This window comes from Zootoca vivipara, chromosome 5, assembly GCF_963506605.1.
Source record: "Zootoca vivipara chromosome 5, rZooViv1.1, whole genome shotgun sequence".
Taxonomy (NCBI): Eukaryota; Metazoa; Chordata; class Lepidosauria; order Squamata; family Lacertidae; genus Zootoca; species Zootoca vivipara.
Genome location: NC_083280.1, coordinates 24745325 through 24768346, shown reverse-complemented (window position 1 = coordinate 24768346; position 23022 = coordinate 24745325). Strand labels below are relative to the sequence as shown.

The window sequence follows — 23022 nt, the reverse complement described above, 5'->3', positions numbered from 1 at the left end:
GAAACACCAGATTACATGAGGCCAATCCCATTGTCTCCATCAAGATTTCAACAAAGTCATTTGACACGTCGTTTAGTAAGGAATGAAGCCAATGTAGGGGGGCTGGTGAAGAAGCGTTCTGTGCCCAGGAAAGGGAACGGATTTGGTAACAGCCATTAAAAACATACCTTAATTTTATCCACAGTTGAGTAATATGCCCAAGGGATACAGTCGGAATCCCCTTCCCCAGGACCAGATCTCTTTGGTATTTTCCATACATACTCTCTTACTGCACCTGCATGAAACAGGTATTTAAAATAGATAAAATCATGCATAGCATGGAGAAAGGGGATAGAGGAAACTTTTTTTCTCACTCTCTCAAAACACTAAAACTCATTGGCATCAAATGAAGCTGCCCCTCTGCCCACATTGGCAGGGAAGCCCTGACAGTGAGGAGCACCCCAATGCGCCCATCCAAATCGCAAGTGGGTGGAAGCTACTACTGATGACATCCCTACTGGCGGGTGAGGGGCAGAAAGCCCCGAAAAGCAGCATTTCATGGGCAGGACTGGATCCTGTGCTGACTCTGTAACCCACCATGTAACAAGAATGTTCCTTCTCTAGGCCTGTGTTCTGCAGTAGCCTGAAAACTGGTCTAGCACAGGGATATTTTTTCCCCTGCTCTCCACCTTCTGCCCTGGCTGTTGTGAGCAGTTGGGCTGTGGACACAGCACTCTCTGCACTGTTGGCCTAGGGTTAGGATTGTGTCCTATGATGAGACACAAGATAGGCATTCTTGTTGGTTGCATGCCCTTCCCCTTCAGATTCACCAACGCTAAATCATATCATCTTCCAAACATTTATGCAAAAAGTTGAACAGGAGGAATTAAGTCCATGTGAGTTTTCACCAGCGCCACATTTTCTGCTTCTTTTGTCCTATTGTTATTATTATTATTATTCCTATTCTACAGACCTTGAAGCAAGGAAAACAAGATTTTAAAAAGTGAGAGAAATAACAAGTGAGACTATTACCTGGACTGGTTTCACCTGGATCCGCAAAGTCAGTTTTCACTCCTTGTGCAATAATAGAATAAGGTCTGGAGGCCATGTTTTTAAAAATAATTGTGATTTTATCCCCAACATTTGCAACAAGTAGTGGACCTTGGAGAGATTAGAAACAAATATGTTCTCTAAGACACAGCATTGAAGGAAATTCCAAAGTGCTTTGGGAAACAAAACTGCAAAGACCGATCAGTGCAAAGGAAACCTACAGACGCTTAAGGCTCAAATTAAATTGCATGGGCTCTTATAAGTGGGTTTAATTTTTTTCTGGATTAAATCCAGTGTTAAGTCTTAAACTTTATCTACAAGTCATTGATCTGGTTCAAGCATAATGGTAAACCACAGTTGAATGCAGTGAGGAAGAACCTGTGGCCCTGCAGATGCAGCACATCAAAAAAAAAGTGCTGATTGTGACGTACAGAAGCTGCTGCCTCCTTTCATCCTTACTTGAGACTCACACGGCAAAATTCAGTTCATGCCAATATAACGTTCAATAGCTGTTCTTGCAATTCAGTTCAGTTTCTGTTAATTGGTTCTCATGGGAAACTTACAGATTCTTGCTTCACACAATTAACTCAAGGCAGTGTCAATTTACTCTTGGCAGAAAGCCAAGGTCTGCCTGGCCTGGAAACTACTCTCTGATTGGTTAATGACCAGCACTGAACTCTGTTATCTAGGAATGCTAGCACAGTTGTTTCTTGTGGGTGTTAGGAGTGGGAGTGCTGCGTATGGTTGGAGAGAGAGGGGGGGATTTATTTTCTTTGCTTTGTATGCAGAAACTCTGCTGGTTTTATTTTCTTTTAATAAATCCTGTAAATAGTTATTCTGCGTCTAGCTGACTAGTCATTTCCACCTCAACTAGCTTCTGCGCTGTGCAGGAAAACTCTGCTACGTTTGGGCTAAAGCCACTAGAGCTATGCCTCACACTTCAAAATTCTAAGACATCAAGCCAATACCTAGAATTCCCAGGTGCTCTTTTTCTTCCGTCCTTTCTTTGGCGGTGCTGAATGATTTGTCAGTATATTCTCGATAAACAACCTTCTTGTATTTCGACCCAATGAACTTATCATTTTTATTTAAGAATGGATTCCCTGGGCTGAAGGGGGGGGAAAGTGAAGAATTCATTTGAATATAAGTACCAATAAAGTTAAGAAGCACCAGTCAAAAGCTCCAGGTATCATTTAATTGCAAATGTGAAATTGTGTTTTACACAAACACATAAACCACTCTCCATCCTCCAACCAGGTAGGCAAAAGGCATTATCAGAGTTCAAGGACGAATTTCAGTCAGGAAAAAACACTAAAGGAGAGTGCAAATTCCTGAGGACTAGATAGGCTTCGAGAGGCACCTTTGGTCACTGGGCCTAAGATTCCCCACCCTTGAGTTAAAGGAAGGAACTAATGAGACGCCATTCTGCTTCTGGCTGGTTGACATCTCCATGTTATGGTTAGGAAAGCGGGGCAAAGTGTGACTGTGTGTGAGGTGTCTTGCCCCATCTACTTTGGGGGCTGGCCCCATCCACTGCTGGAAAGTGGGCTGGGACAACTTTCCACCATGCCTGCAAACAAGACTGAATCTCAGGAGGGAGCAAACACAGGGAAGAGGTGTTCCACGTCTGACTTTCCAAAGGACCTGTCTACCTGACAGGTCCCGATCTTGGCCTCCAGCAGGCCTACCTGACCTGTTAAATTGCAGCCACACTATCTCAGTAAATCATGTTGGAAAAGTCCATAGCTATTCTGGAGCCATAATCCACCTGCCTGTGATGAGAGTTTAACCAGAGACTGGTAGAGATAAGTGCCTGCAGCCCTGTGCTTAAAAGCAAGGGTTGCGTTGCATGAGTCATTGCCTGCCTTGCCATATTTAGCAGATCTTTCAACTCCAACCATTTCTGACCACTGGTCATGTATCTGAGTTGTATCCAAGTGGAGAAGGCTGCTTTACAGAATGGCAGACCTTATCAGCAAAACAGTAAATAGAGGAATAAAAGTAAACTTAAAATCCTGTTGCATCTTAAGTGCTTTGGTATTGTAAGACCCTAGGTCTTGAGTCAACAGTGCCCATTACTACACTCTGCGAATGTGGCTTTGCGTTAATCAAAGGGTTTGTCTGTCCTCAGAGATGATATAGAGATGCGTTGTGCCAGTCCTAAATATTTTTTGCATTCTACATCAAAAAGAAACTCATCCCTTGTGCATTCATGAAATAATCCACACAGGGAACCTGAAAGCAGGGGGGGGAAATGCTCCCTATGAAATCTGCTGCATGAAATGCGTATTTCATAGTAGCATCACCAATGCGAGTAGATAAATAGGTACCGCTGTGGCGGGAAGGTAAACAGCATTTCCTAATTATTGTTTGCCTTCATTACATTTTACATTTAAATATCGGAGAGAAGTGTTGTTTTTATTTTACCCACCATTCCTCCAAAGAGCTTAAGGATAGCTATGTGGTCCCCCGCCTCACCCTTGCACCTTTACTTCTCACAACAACTGGGGACTTCTGTTTCAGTGTATCTGAAGAAGTGTGCATGCACATGAAAGCTCATACCAATCACAAACTTAGTTGGTCTCTAAGGTGCTGCTGGAAGGAATTTTTTTATTTTGTTTCTCACAACAAATTTGTGAGGTAGGTTAGGCTAACAGCTGGTGACTAGGCTGGTGAGGATTTCGACTTGGGTCTCACCAGGCCTAGTCCAAACACTTGGGATCCATGTATCCATGTATGCCACAAAAGGATGGAAAGGAAAAGTGAGCGATCTCAGATCTGCTTTTCTAAGAATTCATTGTTTGCTCTGGCCTTACCTTTCATTATGGAAGTGATTCCTCTCCTGCTCCCAGGTCCTGTTGGGGGAATAGTCCCATTCTATTTCTACTGCTGCAATGTAATAGGTCTTTTCATGGGTATATACCTCATTATCCTCTGGTGACGAAGCACACTTCCTCACTTCGTAGTTTTGTCTCATACCCCCTGTGTAATGATCTGTAGTCATGCAGGCCACTTCAAATACCCCTGGAGAAACAAAGAGAGGAAGCAAACAAATGAAACCAAACCAAACACTCCTAGGAAATGTGGTGGCCTGGCCTGCGTTACAGGAACTAAAATAATAGAGGAGCCTCGTTGGGCTATGAACGCATCAAGCATTTGAAAAAGCGAAGAATCCTGGAAACCCTTCAGAGCTACAGTCCCTAACACCCTTAGCAAACTATAGCCTCTTGCAACAAAAATAACAAAGTGCATTGTGGAGTGTTAAAGACTAAAACACTTATTATGGTATCAGCTTTGTGTAATATATAAGTTGATCAAGATGAAGAAGCAGGTCAAGTGGAATATTTTTCACTGTAACACGTTGAGGATTCAGAGACAAGTATAATTTTTTAAATAAATAAACCAGCTATCTTTTTGACCCAAGCAAAGGGTCACACCAGGGGTCAGCAAACTTTTCCAGCAGGGGGCCAGTCCACTGTCCCTCAGACCTTGTGGGGGGGGCTGGACTTTGAATTTTTTTTTTAAAAAAATGAACGAATTCCTATGCCCCACAAATAACCCAGAGATGCATTTTAAATAAAAGGACACATTCCACTCATGTAAAAACACGCCGATTCCCAGACCGTCTGCGGGACAGATTGAGAAGGCGATTGGGCTGGATCTGGCCCCCGGGCCTTAGTTTGCCTACTCACACTCAACAGAAAAGAGAAGGACCAGAATACTATTTACTCATTACACAATTGAAGGTTCTCAGGAGAAGGATACAAGAGAGAAAAACCAACTCCAAAAATGCTCCACTAATTCTTAGCATTTCCAACAGGAGTGCAACACTAGACCACCTCCTAGACTTGAGCTAGAAAAGGGTTTTCCAAGCTTTTTACAAATGCGGCCCACTTGAGAAAGCTGAAAATTACCAAGGCCCACCAGTCACAAAATGGTGGTGCCAGGGGTAGAGCCAACCACAAAACCGGGTCGGATGGAGGCAGAGTTTTGCATAATCAGCTAGCAGTTACTGGTATAATTTTCCATTGATTATCTAACCCCGCTTTGGAAATTGCTCAACTCTGCCACATAACTTTCCTTGGGATAAGAGTTCCATAATTCAGTTTTCTTCAAACTAAGTACAGGACTAAGGAGAGATTGTGACTCGGTTTCCCCCTTTTAGAAATAATTTGCTGGGCCAGAGACTGCAAACTGAGAAGTTTATATAACCAAATGGCTGGGATGTCTAGGCAAGCATTTAAAATCGGTAAGAACAATTGTCGTCATTCACCTTCTGAGTCAAGCTTCATAAGAGTTGTGAGAGAGCTGTGTGGAAAGAGATTAGCTGTGCCCTTTCTTGTGCCTTTAGTCAAAAAGGTATTTCCTGAAAAATGTATTCCATGAATGTCAACCTCTGAACCCAAGCCAATCAAATGCCACGAAACGGTGTCTCCACTACACATCTCAAGGCCTTTCTGGCTTCCATACATGTATCCATTTAAGGCTGCAAAATAAGAGTGCAAATTGATGCTTAAACACATTCCACGTCAAAATCCCACAACTAACACAATATAGTTCAATATCAATTGGGAAAGATGCATATTATGTGCTTACAGTTTTTGCAAATTAGACAATCCAACCAAACAAACAAACAAGCCATCATCTTCCATCTATTTGAAATACGGTATCTGATAATGTAGTCCAATCCTGTGTACCTTTATTCAGACTTAAATCTCACTCTGCTGATAGGGCTTACATCTAACTAAAGATGCATCTATGCACATATTTGCTGTCTTATCTGGATTCTGCTCCAACGCAAGTCAGACAGGAGTGAATCGTAGAATCTTAGGGTTGTATTCAGCTAAGTCCTACTCAGGCTCACTGAAATTAATGAATCGAACAACATAAGAAAAGCCGGTTGGATCAGGTCAATTGCCCATCTGGTTCAGCATCATGTTCCACAGTGGCCACAGGAAACCCATAAGCAGGATCCGACCACAATAGCATTCTTCCTTCCTGCAGTTTCCAACAACTAGTATTCAGAAGCGTTGCTTCCTCTGACTGCAGCCATCATGGTTAGTAGCCACCGATAGCTCTCTCCTCTGTGAATTTTGCCTAATCCTCTGTTAAAGCCATCCAAGTTGGTGACCATCACTGCTTCCTATGGAAGTGAGTGCCATAGTTTATGCACTGCATGAATAATTATTTCATGGAACAGTGGCTTCTTGATTGAAAGCACCCAAGTCTCTGAAACTGTTTCTCCTATTGCCCAAGGAATGAGAGAATGTTAGACTGCAATCCCATTCCCCATTACTTGCTGAGAAATGCAGAGCAATTCTGACTACAGAAATTCTAACTAAACTCCTTTCAGGAGGTTCTAGTTACAGGTCTGACGTAGTCGAAACAAAATAAAAAAAATTCCTTCCAGCAGCACCTTAGAGACCAACTAAGTTTGTCATAGGTATGAGCTTTCGTGTGCATGCACACTTCTTCAGATACACTGAAGCAGAAGTCCCCACAGACGCTTATATATAGTCAGATGGTGGGGGGGAGGTATTACTCAGAAGGGTGAAAAGAATTTCAGAAATAGACTGGAAAGAGAAGTTGCTGAACTGCAACTTATTACCAAGCTTAAACCACGGAGAGACCTGGATTGAATAAAGAAACTGGATTCTTATCTCATTATACATGATAAAGCTGGAAGGAATTCTCACCCCTTGCTTTTTCCTGTAGACCATTTGCAGTCATTAACGGTCATCAACAGCTATCAGTCTGTCAATCACCCACTCCCTCCACCCTTCTAAGTAATACCTCCCCCCCCCCACCATCTGACTATATATAAGCGTCTGGGGACTTCTGCTTCAGTGTATCTGAAGAAGTGTGCATGCACACGAAAGTTCATACCTACCGTTATGACAAACTTAGTTGGTCTCTAAGGTGCTGCTGGAAGGAATTTTTTTTATTTTGTTTCGACTACGTCAGACCTGTAACTAGAACCTCCTGAAAGGAGTTTAGTTAGAATTTCTGTAGTCAGAATTGCTCTGCATTTCTCAGCAAGTAATGGGGAATGGGATTGCAGTCTAACATTCTCTCATTCCTTGGGCAATAGGAGAAACAGTTTCAGAGACTTGGGTGCTTTCAATCAAGAAGCCACTGTTCCATGAAATAATTTTTTTATTTTGTTCCTTTCAGGAGGAATTTGACCTTTCAGGAGGAATTTTTGCTGGCTACGTTCCCGGTGGCTGGCTCATGTGACTGAGCGCAAGAAGGTTTGGAATAGGTGTAGGTCTCTCCTTGTTCTACCTCTGCCATGCTCCCAAAATGCCCAATTTGGGGACTCGCACCTATGTAAGTTCCAATGGCTTACGTTCCATGGGGGGATCTCCAGATGAAGGACTGGTCCGCCCATGAAGCAGACAAAAGCAGCTGCCTTGGGTGGCAGAACCTCAGTGGGGAACAGCCACATCCACCACTGCTGGAGAAGCAAGGAGAAGAGGCTGCAGCATTGGTTTCTGGGTTCTAGTGGAATCTTGCCAGAACCTAGAAGCCATCACCACATCTCGTGGAGGGAAGGGAGCACCTGCCAGAACCTGGAAGCTGTACAACTCCAGTTACTGAGGTGGGCAGTGGCAGCAGCTGGGGAAGGCGGCACTTTACCATTCTGCCTCAGGCGGCAAAATGGGACAGGCTGCCCCTGCCCATCTGTGCCAGGGTGAGAGACCTTCCCCAGAGACCTTCTCCGAGTGAGTGTTTGTTTAGGGAGGTGATTGGGTGGGGCGATGGGGTAAAGAATTTGCCTTAATCATTTCAACAAACAAAACAAAATGGTAAACTTACAATGCATCTTGTTGGATTCCTGGAAATCTTCGTCCTCCTTATTAATCTGCGTAAGATTTCCTACAGATAGCGCAATATTGTCGTCCAGATACCAGCTCAGATTCTCATCGAATACTGTGGCGAGGAGGAAAAACTCCTTGTCTACATTTTTCTGTGGAAAAGAGCAAGTGTAAAAGTGGGGGTGGGGGGACACATGTGGGAAAACGCTGTTAAACTGGCTGGGGCTGGCTATCTGTAAAACAACCTGCAACTCCTTTTCCAAGTAATGAAACAAATGCTTTTCATGGTCTGGGGTGCTCTTTTTCAAATCACCCAGCTAATAATAATAATAATAATAATAATAATAATAATAATAATAATAATACCCTGCCCATCTGGCTGGGTTTCCCCAGGCACTCTGGGCAGCTTCCAACAGAAAAATAAAATAAAATAATCGATTAAACATTAAAAGCATCCCTAAACAGGGCTGCCTTCAGATGTCTTCTAAAAATCTGGTAGCTGTTTTTCTCTTTGACATCTGATGGGAGGGCGTTCCACAGGGCGGGCGCCACTACCGAGAAGGCCCTCTGCCTGGTTCCCTGCAACTTGGCTTCTCACAACAAGGGAACCACCAGAAGGCCCTCGGTGCTGGACCTCAGTGTCCAGGCAGAAAGATGGGGGTGGAGATGCTCCTTCAGGTATACTGGACCGAGGCCATTTAGGGCTTTAAAGGTCAGCACCAACACTTTGAATTGTGCTCGGAAACGTACTGACTTCCTATGCTGCTGGAGATTAGAAAGTCAGGGCTCACCCAGACTTCTGCTTGCCGCTTTGCCAGAGGAAAACTCACTGTTTACTGCTGAACTGGAGCAAACATCAATCGAGTCTTCTATGTAAAGGAGCCAACTCCTAGGGGCTGAGCTCCCTTTGCCCCCCCCCCCCATAAAATATTTGAGGAGGCTGACCCCCCTAAGTTGATGGGCATTGTCATTAAAATAGTGTGCATGTGTCACATCTTGTGATCTGTTGGGGAGGGGGCTTATCTGGGAGCCTCCAATGTTTTATTTAAGTTGGCACCCCTGATATTTGCTCCAACTTAGCACTACAAAAAGGGTTTCTGGAGGATAGCAGTGGGGCAAAGGCAATGAGTCAATGTGGTGCCCACAGACACCACTGTGCCCCCAGTATGGCACCCAAGAAAAGTCTCAGTAAGTACCTTCTCAAAAATCAATAAATCCCTGCTCCCCTCCTTTTTTCAGTGACTCAGTCTCTACTACATTGAACGCATCCCCTTAAAAATGACCACACCTCATTTGATGCCAGGATTTGACGCCTACCCTCTCTTCTGCTCCTCTGTTCAGAACAGAAGCACTTCTATCTGTGAGGGTGGATGGCATAGCTGTCAAGTTTTCCCTTTTCTCGCGAGGAAGCCTATTCAGCATAAGGGAATTTTCCTTAAAAAAAGGGAGAACTTGACAGCTATGGTGGATGGTGGTGGCTGATATAGGTGTCTTTCTCCCATTGGTGGAGGGCCTGTTTGGGTGGGGAGAGGTACGCCCACACCATTTTGTCTATAAGATGTGGCAGCCATTATGCTATGCCTCCGAAGCAGCCATTTTGTGACCAACACCCACCATAGTTTCTCAAAATCCCAATTGTGCGGCTGGCGCCAAAAAGGTTGGTGAATGGTGATGCAAAGAGGAGGATTTCAATTCTTCCTGCATTACCTGTTTCCCTGAAGGAAGCAGCGATCCTTTCCTGCACACCAGGAATGGGCCCACTAGGCCAGAGCTGGTGTCCTTGATTGAGTCTGATGCTGAATAATAAATCCAAGTAAGGCAATCTGGGTCTTCCAGAGTAGGACCCACAGTTTCAGGAACCTCCCACTCATACGTGAATTTCTCTCCAGGATTCACATGCGAGGATGGGCTTGCAGGTCCTACATTAAGTTCATAATCAAGAAAGAAATGCCCCTAAGTGGTTGTCTCATGGGAAGCATGGGAAGAAAGTTGGTTTACCTCCTCCAATGGATGCAACGCAAGATTTACATCATTCTCTTAACATAAATATTCACCTCCAGAGATGGTGTTGTAGAAGGCACCCTCATTGTCCTTGTTGTAGCTCAGCCCATGCGTCTGAATGCTGAAAGGGTGCGTTGCCCTGTTTAGAAACGTCACCTGGATGGTCTCACCAACTTCTGCCCTCATGACAGGTCCTAGTTAAAAATCACACAAACCCAACAACACAAATTAAAACTATTATACCTTAATCATGGTTGCAGTCCAAGCCCGCTTGCCTCCTCAGCAAAAGCACTTGAATAAGGTGTGGTACAAAGCTTGTACAGTGGTACCTCGGGTTACAGACGCTTCAGGTTACAGACCCCGCTAACCCAGAAATAGTACCTCGGGTGAAGAATTTTGCTTCAGGATGAGAACAAAAATCATGTGGCGGCAGCACAGCAGCAGCGGGAGGCCCCATTAGCTAAAGTGGTGCCTCAGATTAAGAACAGTTTTAGGTTAAGAACAGACCTCCGGAATGAACTAAGTTCTTAACCCGAGGTACCACTGTATGGAGATGTGGCTTAGGAGGGGTCCCAAGTGTTAGCTGGCAAGCTACTGTCATGACCCCCATGGAAACATCTTGGTGGGAGTGGTCAGACGGGAAGGAAGAGGTCAAGGAACTGCAGGAATCTAACCCATGGGAGGAGCTGGTGATCAACAGGACCTGGTGGAGGACTCTGGCTCCAGGGAGAAGTCCAACAGATCAGGAGGTGGTGACCTAGACCCGGGAGAAGGGCCAAATGGGTTGTCAGGAGAATGGCCTGCCTCAACGTCATTGGATGGGGTATCCCAGCCAGTCAATGTGGTTCCCCTGGCAGCACCCTCTGAGAACATAGATCTACTGTCCTCAGGGGAGGCACAGAGGGATAAACCTGACCATGAGTCAGCCCCATCATCTCTACCTCTATCACAAAAAATGCAGAAGTGACTGCACTGGTGCGAACAGACTTCACATGCTCAGCCTACTTGCTTTCCCAAAGTGGAAAAATGTAATAGATAAGTCAGAACTTAGATCATTTTTAAAAAGGAAAAAAATCCTATGGGAAATGTCATTTTAAACAATTCCTGCTCTCTGGCACCATCTGGTGTTACATGTTTAAAATGCATTCAATTTGTTGTTTCTTTACCAATGTAGCTGAGTCCCCAGGTTTGAGTCTTCAGACGTCAACCACATGAATGAAGGTGCCCACCCTGCTCTTTGAAAGAGATGCTCAGAGAGTGTGTCAAATGTTGTGTCACTGTCTTTTTCTACCTATCTGCCGTCCTTCCTGACTTTGTAACCAGTAACCCCACTTATGTTTGAGTGCTGTAGTGAATTTTGGAATAAAACATTTAATGCTAACAACTGAATCAAGAGCCCGAGCACAGGGTCCTCGAATGGGAGCCACGACAGTAGCATTTTGACTCTGGGCATGATATTCCCTAGTTCTGCATTTCGGTTTCTTTAGTGTCAAGTTTCAGGCTCCCATCCACATTCACTTTGGGTAAAACCACAGTGCCAGACCTCTTTGCAGTAATCAGACAGCAAACTAGTGACACCATTACTTTGACAGGTGTGCTGTCTTCAGCCTTGAAAGACTCAGCCTAGGAAACGGAAAATCCCCTCTGCTTTTGATTGCCAGAGGCTAAAAAACGGTCTTACCTAATAGCCCAAGATGTTCTTCACTAGGGAGCCTCTTCCGGCGCTGTGAAAAGTCACTGCTGGTATACTCAAAGAAAAGAGCTTTTTTGTAAGATCCACCAATCCTTTGTTCGCTTTTTTCAAAAAATGTCTTGGACTCCCTGTGCAGCAACACAAATTATTTTCAAGAGCTGCATTCAGATAATGGCAAAGAGAAAGACATTCTGCATCATACTAAAATTGTTCGCTTTTCATCTCATCCTAATTTCTTCTGTTGTTTGGCTTTGAATGGCATAACTTGGAATCAAAGTGATTTGGATGGTAGGACTCCACCTGGAGGCCCAAATGGTCAGCCTTACTGGTGGCATGGAAGAATTACAATGAAGGGATTTTAAAGGAGCAAAAGGTAACAACAACATTTGCTTCCACACAGGGAATTTGCTATGGACTAGCCACACTTCCATTCACTGACTCTTTACATGACATTCTGAACAACTTTTTTTAAAAAATCAATGGAATAGCTGCACAATTTCCCCAGGTGTAGATGTCCTCTGCTGTTCTGGCTAGTCATGACCTGTATTGATTGCTCTATTTCCTATATTGCTGGTGACATTCCCTTCCCTGTCTCTCCTCTCTAGGAATCAGTTCTATCACGTTAACCTTCCTCTTTCCAAATCGCATCACCTTTGCAGTCAATGGCCTCAAGTGTGGCAGCAAAGAAGGAGAAGATCCTACCAGGCTCTCACATTCCACACCCTCCAACAAGTCCAGGCCTAAAGCAGGATGTCACGTGACCCGCAAGCAAGCACAGAGCTCAAAAACCGGAGTGTCCCAATTTAATGGGCAAGCTCAAGAGGCTCAGTGGTTTAGACCAGTGTTTTCCAACCTTGGGTCTCCAGCTGGTTTTGGACTACAACTCCCATCATCCCTAGCTAGCAAGACCAGTAGTCAGGGGTAATGGGCATTGTAGTCTTGAAACAGCTTGAGACCAAAGGTTGGGAAACACTGGTTTAGACCATAGCACCACCAGTGTCCCAGAGGCAACTGATATGCACAAGGCAAAGGGAAGGGCCAGGGCAGGGACCCCTCTTACATGAATGGGCCTCCCCATAGCTGCAGCAACGGGAACTCAAGAATGGCTGGGAGCTGCCATTTTAATTTCCCACAATACCACAGAGTGCCCAATATAGTGTCAAGCCTTGTAGGTAATTGAAGCTCACAAGCCTAACTGCACAATGTTGAGAACTCAGAGTAAGTAGAAGCCCTGTTGGGCCCTTTGAGGGCACTGGATCCCCAGCAGCTGCCCTAGGATGCCAGGGGCTGGTACCAGACCTGGGCCAGATCTTCTTGTGCAGACTTGGCTCTATCCTTCCCTCCCTGCTATAAAATTTCTGAACATACGAACAAAGGAAAGGCTCTGCTGGATTGGACTTCTCCACATACCCCTCCTAGACAGCTCTGGAGCAGCTCTGCTGGTGAGTGCATTGGAAGCACACATTTCTTTTTCATGCAGTCATCTGGCTGCTGTTTGCTTGATAGCTTAAAAGGCAATACTTACTCATCCAGAATTAATGGTTTCCCTGTGAAGTTATTTATTCCAGATGGGCCATAGTTCCACACATGTTCCTCTGCTGCAATGTAATAGTGCCTTGCTATGGTGCTCTTCTTGGGAGAGGAGATATGGCTGTTACAGTTTTTCACCTCAAAAATGGCCTGCATGCCGCCTGAAGAGAAGAAAGACAAAAGACATGGCGTTAGGATACTTCAAATTCTGGGAATATCTGCAAACAGATCGAAGACTCTTTAAAGTTAAAGGTTTGCTTCAATGACTACAAGTCCCAACATCCCCAGGAAGCAGCTGTGCTGGCTTAGGCTGATGGGAGACGTAATCAAAAACATCTGGGAGCCACAAGATTGTAGAAGGCTGTATTTCATGTTTTATCAGAACCTTCTAATTTTATTCAGTATATCTGAGCAGCTCAGCTAAGCAAATTTGGTAGAGAGATTGAAATGAATTGCTCCCTAGTTTTCCCTGTTCCATTCCTCCTGAAAGCGATGAAATGTCATCAAGGGCCCATCACTCTCAAGGGGATTTCCTATACATATTGGATTCAAAGCATGCAGCGACAAAGAGCCCCATTTGTGGAGCTTCACCTGCCAGCTGTTCCAGGCTCTGGGCAGCTGTATTGCCTGTTTTTTCCCCAAGAGGTTTAAAAGCCAGAAACACCTTTTACAGGAACAGAGGCAGCAACCTTGTAAAGGATTCTGCAGGGCTGTGGATTCTGTAGACCCATGATCCAACCCAGATCTGATTAATTGCAATTTGAGTTGGGTGGATTCCTTCCCAGTCCCCAACCACACCCACTGCTGGCATGTGGGGCCCAGTGGGTTGGCCAAAGATGAAGCTGGCCCTTTGGACCAAAAAAAGGGAGCCACCCCAGATTTACAGGTATGGGAAAATTTTGGGCTTCCAGATGTTGCTGAACTACAATGCATGGCTAATGCCCAGGGATAATGGGAGCCTGTAGTTCAGCAACATCTGGAAGGTCCAAAGGTTCTCCAACCCTGATCTAAAGTCTCTGTCCTTTTGCCTGTCTCAATCTTATTACTTTCTTAAGGAGTGAACCCAATGCTGTGAACTGTAGGCTTCAAGAGAACACACCTTTCGGAACCTTGAAAATATTAATGATTCTTTGGGTATGCAAAAAGACAACCAGAGAGAGCGCCCTTGGTTTATACCTTCTATGTGATCATTGACTTGACAACTAAGCAGCCACTGCCCATCGTTCTTCGGCACCATGAGAGCATCCACGAAGGTAGCTGGGAAGAGGCTAATCGTGTCAATCCGATGGTTCCTTTCTGTCAAGACTTGCCCATGGAAATAGGCTGAATGGATATCGGCTTCATTACCCATTCCAAAAAGATACCACTTCACTTTTTCTTCCGCACACATTGTGACATTGGGAAGATACCCATACATATATCCATTGATTGCTTAAAAAGAAAAAGTTAAAAGATTATTTCAAACTACCATGGTGCACCCCCCAAAAGAGAGTACATTCAAATGAATATGTTACCGGTAGCAATATCTGTTTATGGATTGCAGCAGCACATATTGAATTGAACCAGCAAAAGTTAATTAACCAAAGGACTTTTTAAAAAGCCAGGTCTTCAATAACTGCCTGAAGAAGCATTGCGTTGGGGACCTCACATAGCAAGGCCCTACCCCTGGTTGACACCATCCTCACCTCCTGAGACTGATGGTTTTGGAACAAATAGAAAAAGGCCATTCCAAAAGTATCCAGGTCTCAAACCATTCATGGCTTTAAAGGTTAATACCAGCATCTTGGATTGAGCCCCAAAAAAACCCTATCGCCATCAATCATGATGAGGTGGAATCAGCAAAACTCTACCTCTGGAACAGGCTTTCTTTTTGCAGAACCCTCTTTAGATCTAGAACACGGATGTCGTAGATTTTACTTAATTGATTATTATACTTAATATCTTGACCCCACGCATGACATCAGAAGTTAGTGTTGTTGCACACCCGCCAATAGCTCAGAGATTTATAAGGGCCCATCATCAATCTGCCCTTGCTGGACTGGGTCTGTTAGTGGAAACTTGCAAGAGATCCACTGAATTTTGATGCCCACTCTATATCTTGTACTTGTTTTTAGAATCTTCAAAGTGACTAACCTGGGGCATTTAAGCAGTCTGCCATTCAGCTACTGATCAGCTACTTAGTTTCTAAACAGGTGCCATATTTTTTTTTAAAAAAAACACACCGTACAGTCTAGAGTAACGAATACACCATATATTGTGTGGAGCAATATAAAAACGATTCACTATGGCAGAAGCATCTATGTTCAGGGAGAGTATATCTCTTGATTGCCTGCTGCTGCGGATAACTTTCAATATCTTGCCTAAGTTGTGAATATCTATGGAACTTACATGTAATGTTATGTGTACACATACATGTTGCAAAGAAGGTTCTTAAAAGGTTGAAACAATTTGTTCTGAAAGGTAATCTTACAGTGCATTTTATTGCTCTCTTGGAAGTCTTCATCATTCTTGTCAACTTTGTCAGGTTCAGAGCAGTATTTCTTGATATTCTCATTTAAGTACCAGCTGAAGTTTTCGTCCATCACAGCAAACATCAGGACGAATTCTCGGTCGACATCCTTATCTTTTCCACCCTGCAGTGTACCTAAGGAAAACAAAGGACACATTTTGCACATTTCCCTGCTGAAATTCTTGTCTCCCAGCTATTTGTTACCAGAAAAATGCCCACCAGTGGTGTATGATGGGGAGGTCAACCCATTTTCTGCTATGGTGTCTGAAAATGCAGCTCTTTTGTTTTCCTCCATGTGCATGAATAGTAGGCATTCACTCAGGTGGGAAAATGCCAAGAGGGACATTTGGGGTTATTCATTTGAAATATTTTATAGCAAACCCTTCAATGTGAATTAAAAATGTTCAGGGCAGCTAAAACAAAACAAAAAACACAACCATGTTAAAGATCATGGCTAAAACAGCAACACACCTTAAATGGATCACCAACATCAAACAAATCTAAAATCACAAAACTAGAACTTGAGACCATCAAATGAACCAGAATGGTGGTGGGACTATAATGGGGCTTTTCTGATCAAATACAGTGGTACCTCTACTTACAAATAACTCTACTTACAAATTTTTCTACTTACAAATGGAGCTCCGTCCGCCATCTTGGATGCGGTTTAGATAGGATTTTTTCTACTTATGAATTTTTAGATAGGGTTGCTTCGACTTACGAATTTTTTCTCCCAATGCATTCCTATGGGATTCGACTTACAAATTTTTTCTACATACAAATGTGCGTTTGGAACGCATTAAATTCGTAAGTAGAGGTACCACTGTAAGGCTCTTTTCCAGTTGTTGGATGTGATGTTGCTGTTGAAAAGGAATTTCCACCAGTGGCCACCTACTCTCTATAATTAAAGGTCTCCAAAGACAATCTCAACATTTGGGCAAGTTCACGTGGGAGTGATGATCCTTTAGATTCCCAGATTTTTTGAAGAGAAAGAAAGGAGGACGCTATGACGAACATTCAAAGCAAATAAATGCAATGTGTCCCAAATTTTATTGCTGAAAAAGAGGACACATGGCAACCCTAGCTGGTCAACTATCTAGGAGTGGTGGTGGTGGTGGTGGTGTTTTTACCAATTAAAGTTTCCAAATAGTTCAAATAGTCTCTAAAAAGGCAATCCCTTATGCAGTGCACAGCAGCAGGGTAATCTGGAGGTTTCTACAGTATGAATAACAGTGGTCAGACTATTGCTATCCAGGACAGTTATATTGGGTACAACAGCTAATGAAATGTTAGATACCACAGACAAACACACAGAACAGATATGGAGGAACTATCAGAGAATGGAAGATGACAAACACACATACACACAGCAATTGTGAGAAAGAGGCTTGTGTAAGATGTTTGTGTGTTTGAAGAACCATAAGAAGAAGCAGTTTGGGGACAGAGAGAAAGAGAGGCAGGAAGAAACAGAGTTGGTTGATGGCTATAGAAACACCAGAGGATGCAGTGTGACTCTGTCTGCAGATCTGATGTGAAGCAGTGGGTTCCGCTAGAAACACACATCCTGTTTGCTTCCGCCTACTCTCTGCTTGTATATTCATAAATAATGTCATGACCTTCCAGTGCTCTCTCCTTCAAAGGAAACCAAAACCTGTGTTGTATTTGCTCCTTGAAACTACTCACCTTTCAGATAAATGAGGAGTACATGTGACTCACACAATAAACTTCAGATAAATTCTCAGCAACACAACTCATGAACTGCAAACAGATTAAAATTCTCTGTCTCTCGTTTCTTGAGATAAATAAATAGGGAAACAGCACTCGGTCGTTTTCCATATTTCCCTTACCTTTCTTGCAAATGAGCAGAGGTCCAACAAGCCCAGAAGCAACATCCTTTGGGGCATCTATATGTGAGTGATAAATTCTGGTCACACAGTTATTATCACCTGCTGCTGGACCATGATCTTCAGTGACCTCCCATCTATACACATACTGCTCTCCTGGTTGCACAGCATCGTCTTTCTTTTGCAAACCCGAGGTGTTGTCAGGATAAAATGCACCTAGGAAATGCAACAAATAGTGAAATACTTGCATTTTGACGTGCTTTCGAACTGCTAGATTGGCAGGAGCTGGGACCAAGCAACGGGAGCTCACCCCATCACAGGGATTCGAACCGCCGACCTTCTGATCAGCAAGCCCTAGGCTCAGTGGTTTAACCCACAGCGCCACCTGGATCCCCAAGATGGAATGTATTTTTGAAAAATGTTTTTGTTTTCTTGTTTATTTAGAAAATTCAATAAAAATCATTTGGGGGAAAAATAAATAAATATAAACACTGTGTGAATTGAAAATATAAATTGAATTACACAGCCAGTTGGCTACCCTGACTGTAATTCAGGGTGTCCCTCACAGCACTGGGTGGGCGTCTACAGCCATAATGATGCAATTCTGTTGCAAAACAGGAAAGGTATGGAATCACTTGGTATTCCTGGAGACAGTTGAAAAACACGAATTGAGGTTTACCTTCGTTTTCTTTTGTGTATTTGACACCATGGGGATGGAGAGTGTAGGCCCTCGTCGCAAAATTCTTTACGTGGATGATGAGTGTGTCTCCAACTTCTGCTTTAAGAATGGGACCCAGGAAGCCCAGCCAAGGTGGTTTTGCAATAATATGGCTGTACGAGTTGTCTGTGAACTGCATGTACACAGCTTTTTTGTATGTGCTCCCTATCCGGTCTGGGCCTTGTTGGAGAAAGACAGCCGCTTGCCTAAAGGATCAACACACAATCATGTCAGCGTTAAGTCCTTTTAAAAAACACTTTTGCTCACAATCCTTTGGTACACCGGGATAGCTCAGTCAGTAGAGCATGAGACTCTTAATCTCAGGGTTGTGGGGTTTTGCCCCACATTGGGCAAAAGATTCCTGCATTGCAGGGGGTCGTCCCCTCCACCTCTACAATTCTGTGGTTCTGTGATTACTGCACAGCATACATTTTGTCTCAAATTAATTATTATTATCTTTCCTTCTATTTCCGAAGATCAGAAGCGAGTGCCATTGCTTACATTGACAAAATGGCGACATCCATGCACAAGAGGGAGATGTCATCTGGCTTGAGTAAATCCCAAGCTTTACAGAAGTACAAGATAATAATATCAATAAATAATGATATATGATAAATAAATAGCTAATGATATCAACAAATAATGATAATTAGAGCACCAGTCCTGGCCTGACTGCACTGGCTGGCAATTGGTTTCCGGGCCCAATTCAACGTGATGATTTTGACCTATAAAGCCTTAAATGGCTCAGGACCACAATATCTCAAGGACCGCCTCTCCTCATATGAACTGACAAGGACCCTGCAATCATCACCTGAGGCCCTTCTTCATGTGCCTCCTCCATGAGAAAGTGGCAACATGACAATGGGCTTTTGTCATCAGGGTGCAGCAACAGAGGAGACTGACTGAAATGGCATCACACATTTGCGTGTAGAGACCCTCTATCCCAGGCCTAGAAATAAATTCAGACATGACTCGTATTTTTTGTTTGGTTTTTGGCAGAATTTAGGCCACAACCTTATTGATTACAAATCAGCCGGGCCCTGATTCCCCCACGTGTGCCCAGAACACTGGATTAGGGCAACCCCACTTGGGGGAATACCATTGGTCCATGGATTCCCTTAAGAGGAATACCTGAATATATAATTATAGGGTGGTAAGGGATCATACCGCCCTATCAACATGAACCAGAGCCTATCTGCCAACCTTACAAGTTGTGACGATTTGCTACGCGGCAGGTGAAACCCAAATGGCAACAGCCAATCAGCCAAGTGGGGAAAATTCCTGCCGTGCCCCTGCAGCAACGGCAGACGACACACGACAGCATAGCAAGGTCAAGCGAAAGCCCTAAAATTAGGGAGCGGTAGGCAGGTGTTCCGATGCAGCTCAACCGGAGAAGGAGGGTCTCTACGGTGAGCTCAGCGTTTAAGTACTGGTCCATCTGACTCTTTGATTGGCAAGCCCTCAGCCCAATTGCACCCAGTCAGATGGACCACCAATAGGGTGTTGTGGCTGCTCCAATTGTCCCACCCCAACACCTAGACCTGGTCTGCTGGGACCCACTGCAACATGTGCCCTCTCTTGCAGGGAGAACCTGATTTGGCAAACTCCCCATCCAAGCTTCTGCACCTAGGACTGGTTGCCAATGTGCAATGGGCAGTTTCTCCTTATTGGGTTTTTCTCCGCAAGAAGGAGATTTCAAAAGGAGACCAGTGTTGCTGCAAAGGCTCAGGCCATGAGCCTGTTTACAGGAAGCTCTGTGAGTCACAAATTAAATCAGAGATGCATGTTATGGCTCTCCTTGGACTGTCCAAATAATTCATATTTAATTGTAAGGTCTCCTTCTCTTCCTCTGCAAAGATAATAGCTTTCATTAAAACTCCACCTCATAGCTAAGATTCCTGAGGGTTTAAGTAGAGGTTAAAAGTGAAACATCAAGTGTCATAGGCCAAAAGCAACCCCACAGTGCAACTTCGCTGTTCTCAGTGAATTTACACCAAGGAAGAAATTGGGCCCTATGCCTCTGTGCTTTGTCAGAGAGCTAATAGAGTTGCCGACACACAACAACAACAACAACAACAACAGTGAAGGTCTGTTGTATGTCTCTTGTTGGTGCCGCCCAGCCTTTTTCCTTTGCTTTGCTCTTCATAAGTACTCCGTGTGTCTGGTTATTGCTAGTCCCTGAGAGGCACTGTGTTTCTCAGTCCCTTTGGATTCCATTTCTCATTCTTGCCCAACTGCTTTCAGCAAAGACAATGAGACTGGTGTTGGTAAAATGCCCAGATTGAGCAAAGGGAGGGGCAAAGGCCGGGATCAGCTTTGTTGATTTTGAGTGTTCATTGTGTCATGCCATTGTCCTCGGGCGCCTCTTTTGCATTTCACCTGAGAGCCCTTAAGGAAGGATTAACAGATTTTTCTCTTTGACCACATTCTGCATTTGCTTCCTGTTTCAACATTTCTTCAGCAGAGATTGCCATCTCTGCATTTCCACATCTGTCTCGAACACAGAACCTGTGGCCACTTCTTATCAAACCACTGCTCTCTCCTCAGGATGACTGTTTATAATTTGTTTATTTTAAGAACCACTGCACACAATGGGGCATGCATCTGAGTAGACATGAATAGGATTGCACTGTAAATATAACTAAATTAATTTAGAGGTATAGACCGCCTCCCCACAACATTTTGGGGTGCCTCCAGAGTGTCAGTATTTTGTGGAAGGGATTAAAACTCGGGGGGACGGCGACTTTAGATTCATGTAGTTAAGGCGGCTTAAAAGGATCTGTCAGCTTTAAGAAAATATTTGGAGCGTTTATGATTTGGAAAGTGACAGCAAAATGCATTGAAAAGTGTGAGGCGGGCCTAGTCAGCCCTCCAGATGTTTTGGGACTACAACTCCCATCATCCCTAGCGAATAGGACCAGTGGTCAGGGATGGTGGGAATTGTAGTCTCAAAACATCTGGAGGGCCAAGTTTGCCTAGGCCTGGTGTGAGATGAAGGAAATGCCCACATGAACACATATAAACATATCACTACCAACTCAAGATGGGGGCAGGATGCTTAGTGTTGTATAACCACCACACAAACAAATCAGAACAAGTGCTCAGTAAACACAGGACGTTAGCTAAACTCCTCATAAGCCAAGTGAATCAAGCTGAACCCTCAAGCTGGTTGGAGGAGAACGCATAGCTGCCAAGTTTTCCCTTTTCTCGCGAGGAAGCCTATTCAGAATAAGGGAAAATCCCTTAAAAAAAGGGATAACTTGGCAGCTATGGGAGAACGTAAGAAGACCCTGCTGAATCATCTAGTCCAGTATCCTGTTCTCACGGCGGCCAGCCAGATGCCTGTGGGAAGCCTGCAAGCAGTATTTGAGCACTAGAGCACTCCCCTCTCCTGTGGTGTTCAGAAGCATTCTTGCCTCTGACCCATACCTGCCAAGTTCCAGCTCGAGAAATTAGGGACCGGACCGGAAGTAGCAGACCGGAAGTAGCGCTGCCGCCATTTTGGAACTGGTTGAAGCATGCTCAGAAGTGACTTTTGATGCTGCTGTGCCCAGTTCCAAAATGGCCGCCGCACCAGAAGTCGCACTGCAGCCATTTCGGAACTGGGCAGAGCAGCATCAAAAGTCGATTCTGAGCATGCTCCGCCCAGTTCCAAAATGCCTGTCGCGCCAGATTAAACCGGGGAAAAACAAAAAAAATCCGTTTTTCGGCTGGGAACAGCTGGAAAAACGGGGGTTTCCCGGGGAATACGGGAGACTTGGCAGCTATGCTCTGACCACAGAGGCAGAGCATAGACATCATGGCTAGTGGCCTTTGGCATCCCTCTCCTCCATGAATTTCTCTGTTCCTCTTTTAAAGCCACCTAGGTGAGTGCCCATCACTGCCTCCTGTACGAACAGCATGGGCCACTTTTCCTTTCCATACCAATCAACTTTTTTCTTAAGTAGTCCTTAAGCAGCCAGTATACTTCGATAGAAGCAAATCTGTATACTAATGTGACATTAAAGAAAAGAAGCCACGTGCACAATTTTTGCAGGCATAGCTTGAACAAAACTTCATCGGCCGAAATTTGTTGTTGCAAGTACTGGAGTCTCATCCTCCTTTGCATCAGGCTATGCTACAACATGCATTTATTGAGCACCCCTCGAAATCAACAGAGCTAGATCGCCTGCACTTAAAAGGTGAAAGCTTATTTTCAATACAGTTAGCCCCAAAGCGAGTATCACTTACTCATCTTCTGAAAACGGCTTTCCAGATATGATGTTCTTTGTCCCGGGAGCATAATTCCAATCCGTTTCTGTAATCCCAATGTAATATTCCCTATCTGCTGTCCAGGCCTGTAAGAAGCAGCAAGCCAGCAAGAGGCTTAGTACGAACAGCTCCATTTTCTATTGCTGCCAGTGTAACAGAAGACCGTGTTCCCTTTATAAGATCAGGGTTTCCCCTACGCACCCACCCCCATGATTGCTGTTGCATAGTTCAATAGACTAAAAGGTTGCACAATGCTTGCTAGAATAAACACAGCCAGATTTGATGCCAGTAACTTGGGCAGCTGACGGATTAGTATTTTTAGAAAAAACTTCCTTTTGATTTCAGCCAACCTCCTTCAAATGCAAATAAGACCTTCTGTAAAAGAAACTTTTCCCCCCATCAAAAGGGTTTAAAGGATTAAAGCTCCCCGTGAAAATTTTTGGAGTTTCCCAATGTGAAAACAATGGCCATCTACTTTCTTGGACATGGTCCTAGTGGATTTTCTCGCATTCCACAACATAAAATCTCAAGCAGGAAGACAGTGACGTGGATTCCATGTGGTCAGTAAAATTACAGTTGTCAAATTTCAAAAGAGGTCTCCTTTTCTTTTTCTTTATTCACCCTAGGAA

At 44.1% G+C, this 23022-nt stretch overlaps 1 protein-coding gene across 2 annotated transcripts in view; it reads right to left on the bottom strand.

Moving 5' to 3' along the window:
• The window catches only part of CP (ceruloplasmin), a 28688-nt gene extending 6091 nt beyond the window's left edge, over positions 1-22597 (bottom strand). Inside the window, exons 1-15 of one of the 2 annotated variants that reach the window (XM_035132841.2) lie at positions 22373-22597; positions 18104-18348; positions 17428-17640; positions 15542-15715; positions 14248-14502; positions 13067-13232; positions 11530-11669; positions 9902-10042; positions 9555-9766; positions 7849-7999; positions 5303-5515; positions 3846-4053; positions 1998-2137; positions 1012-1140; positions 168-274 (exon numbers count right to left, since the gene is read on the bottom strand). In XM_035132841.2, the coding sequence (XP_034988732.2) occupies positions 168-274; positions 1012-1140; positions 1998-2137; positions 3846-4053; positions 5303-5515; positions 7849-7999; positions 9555-9766; positions 9902-10042; positions 11530-11669; positions 13067-13232; positions 14248-14502; positions 15542-15715; positions 17428-17640; positions 18104-18348; positions 22373-22527 (2649 nt within the window). In that variant the 5' untranslated portion in view covers positions 22528-22597. The remainder of the gene's footprint in view (positions 1-167; positions 275-1011; positions 1141-1997; positions 2138-3845; positions 4054-5302; positions 5516-7848; positions 8000-9554; positions 9767-9901; positions 10043-11529; positions 11670-13066; positions 13233-14247; positions 14503-15541; positions 15716-17427; positions 17641-18103; positions 18349-22372) is intronic. The other variant, XM_035132842.2, reaches the window with a different exon arrangement.
• Between the last annotated feature and the right edge of the window lie 425 nt (positions 22598-23022).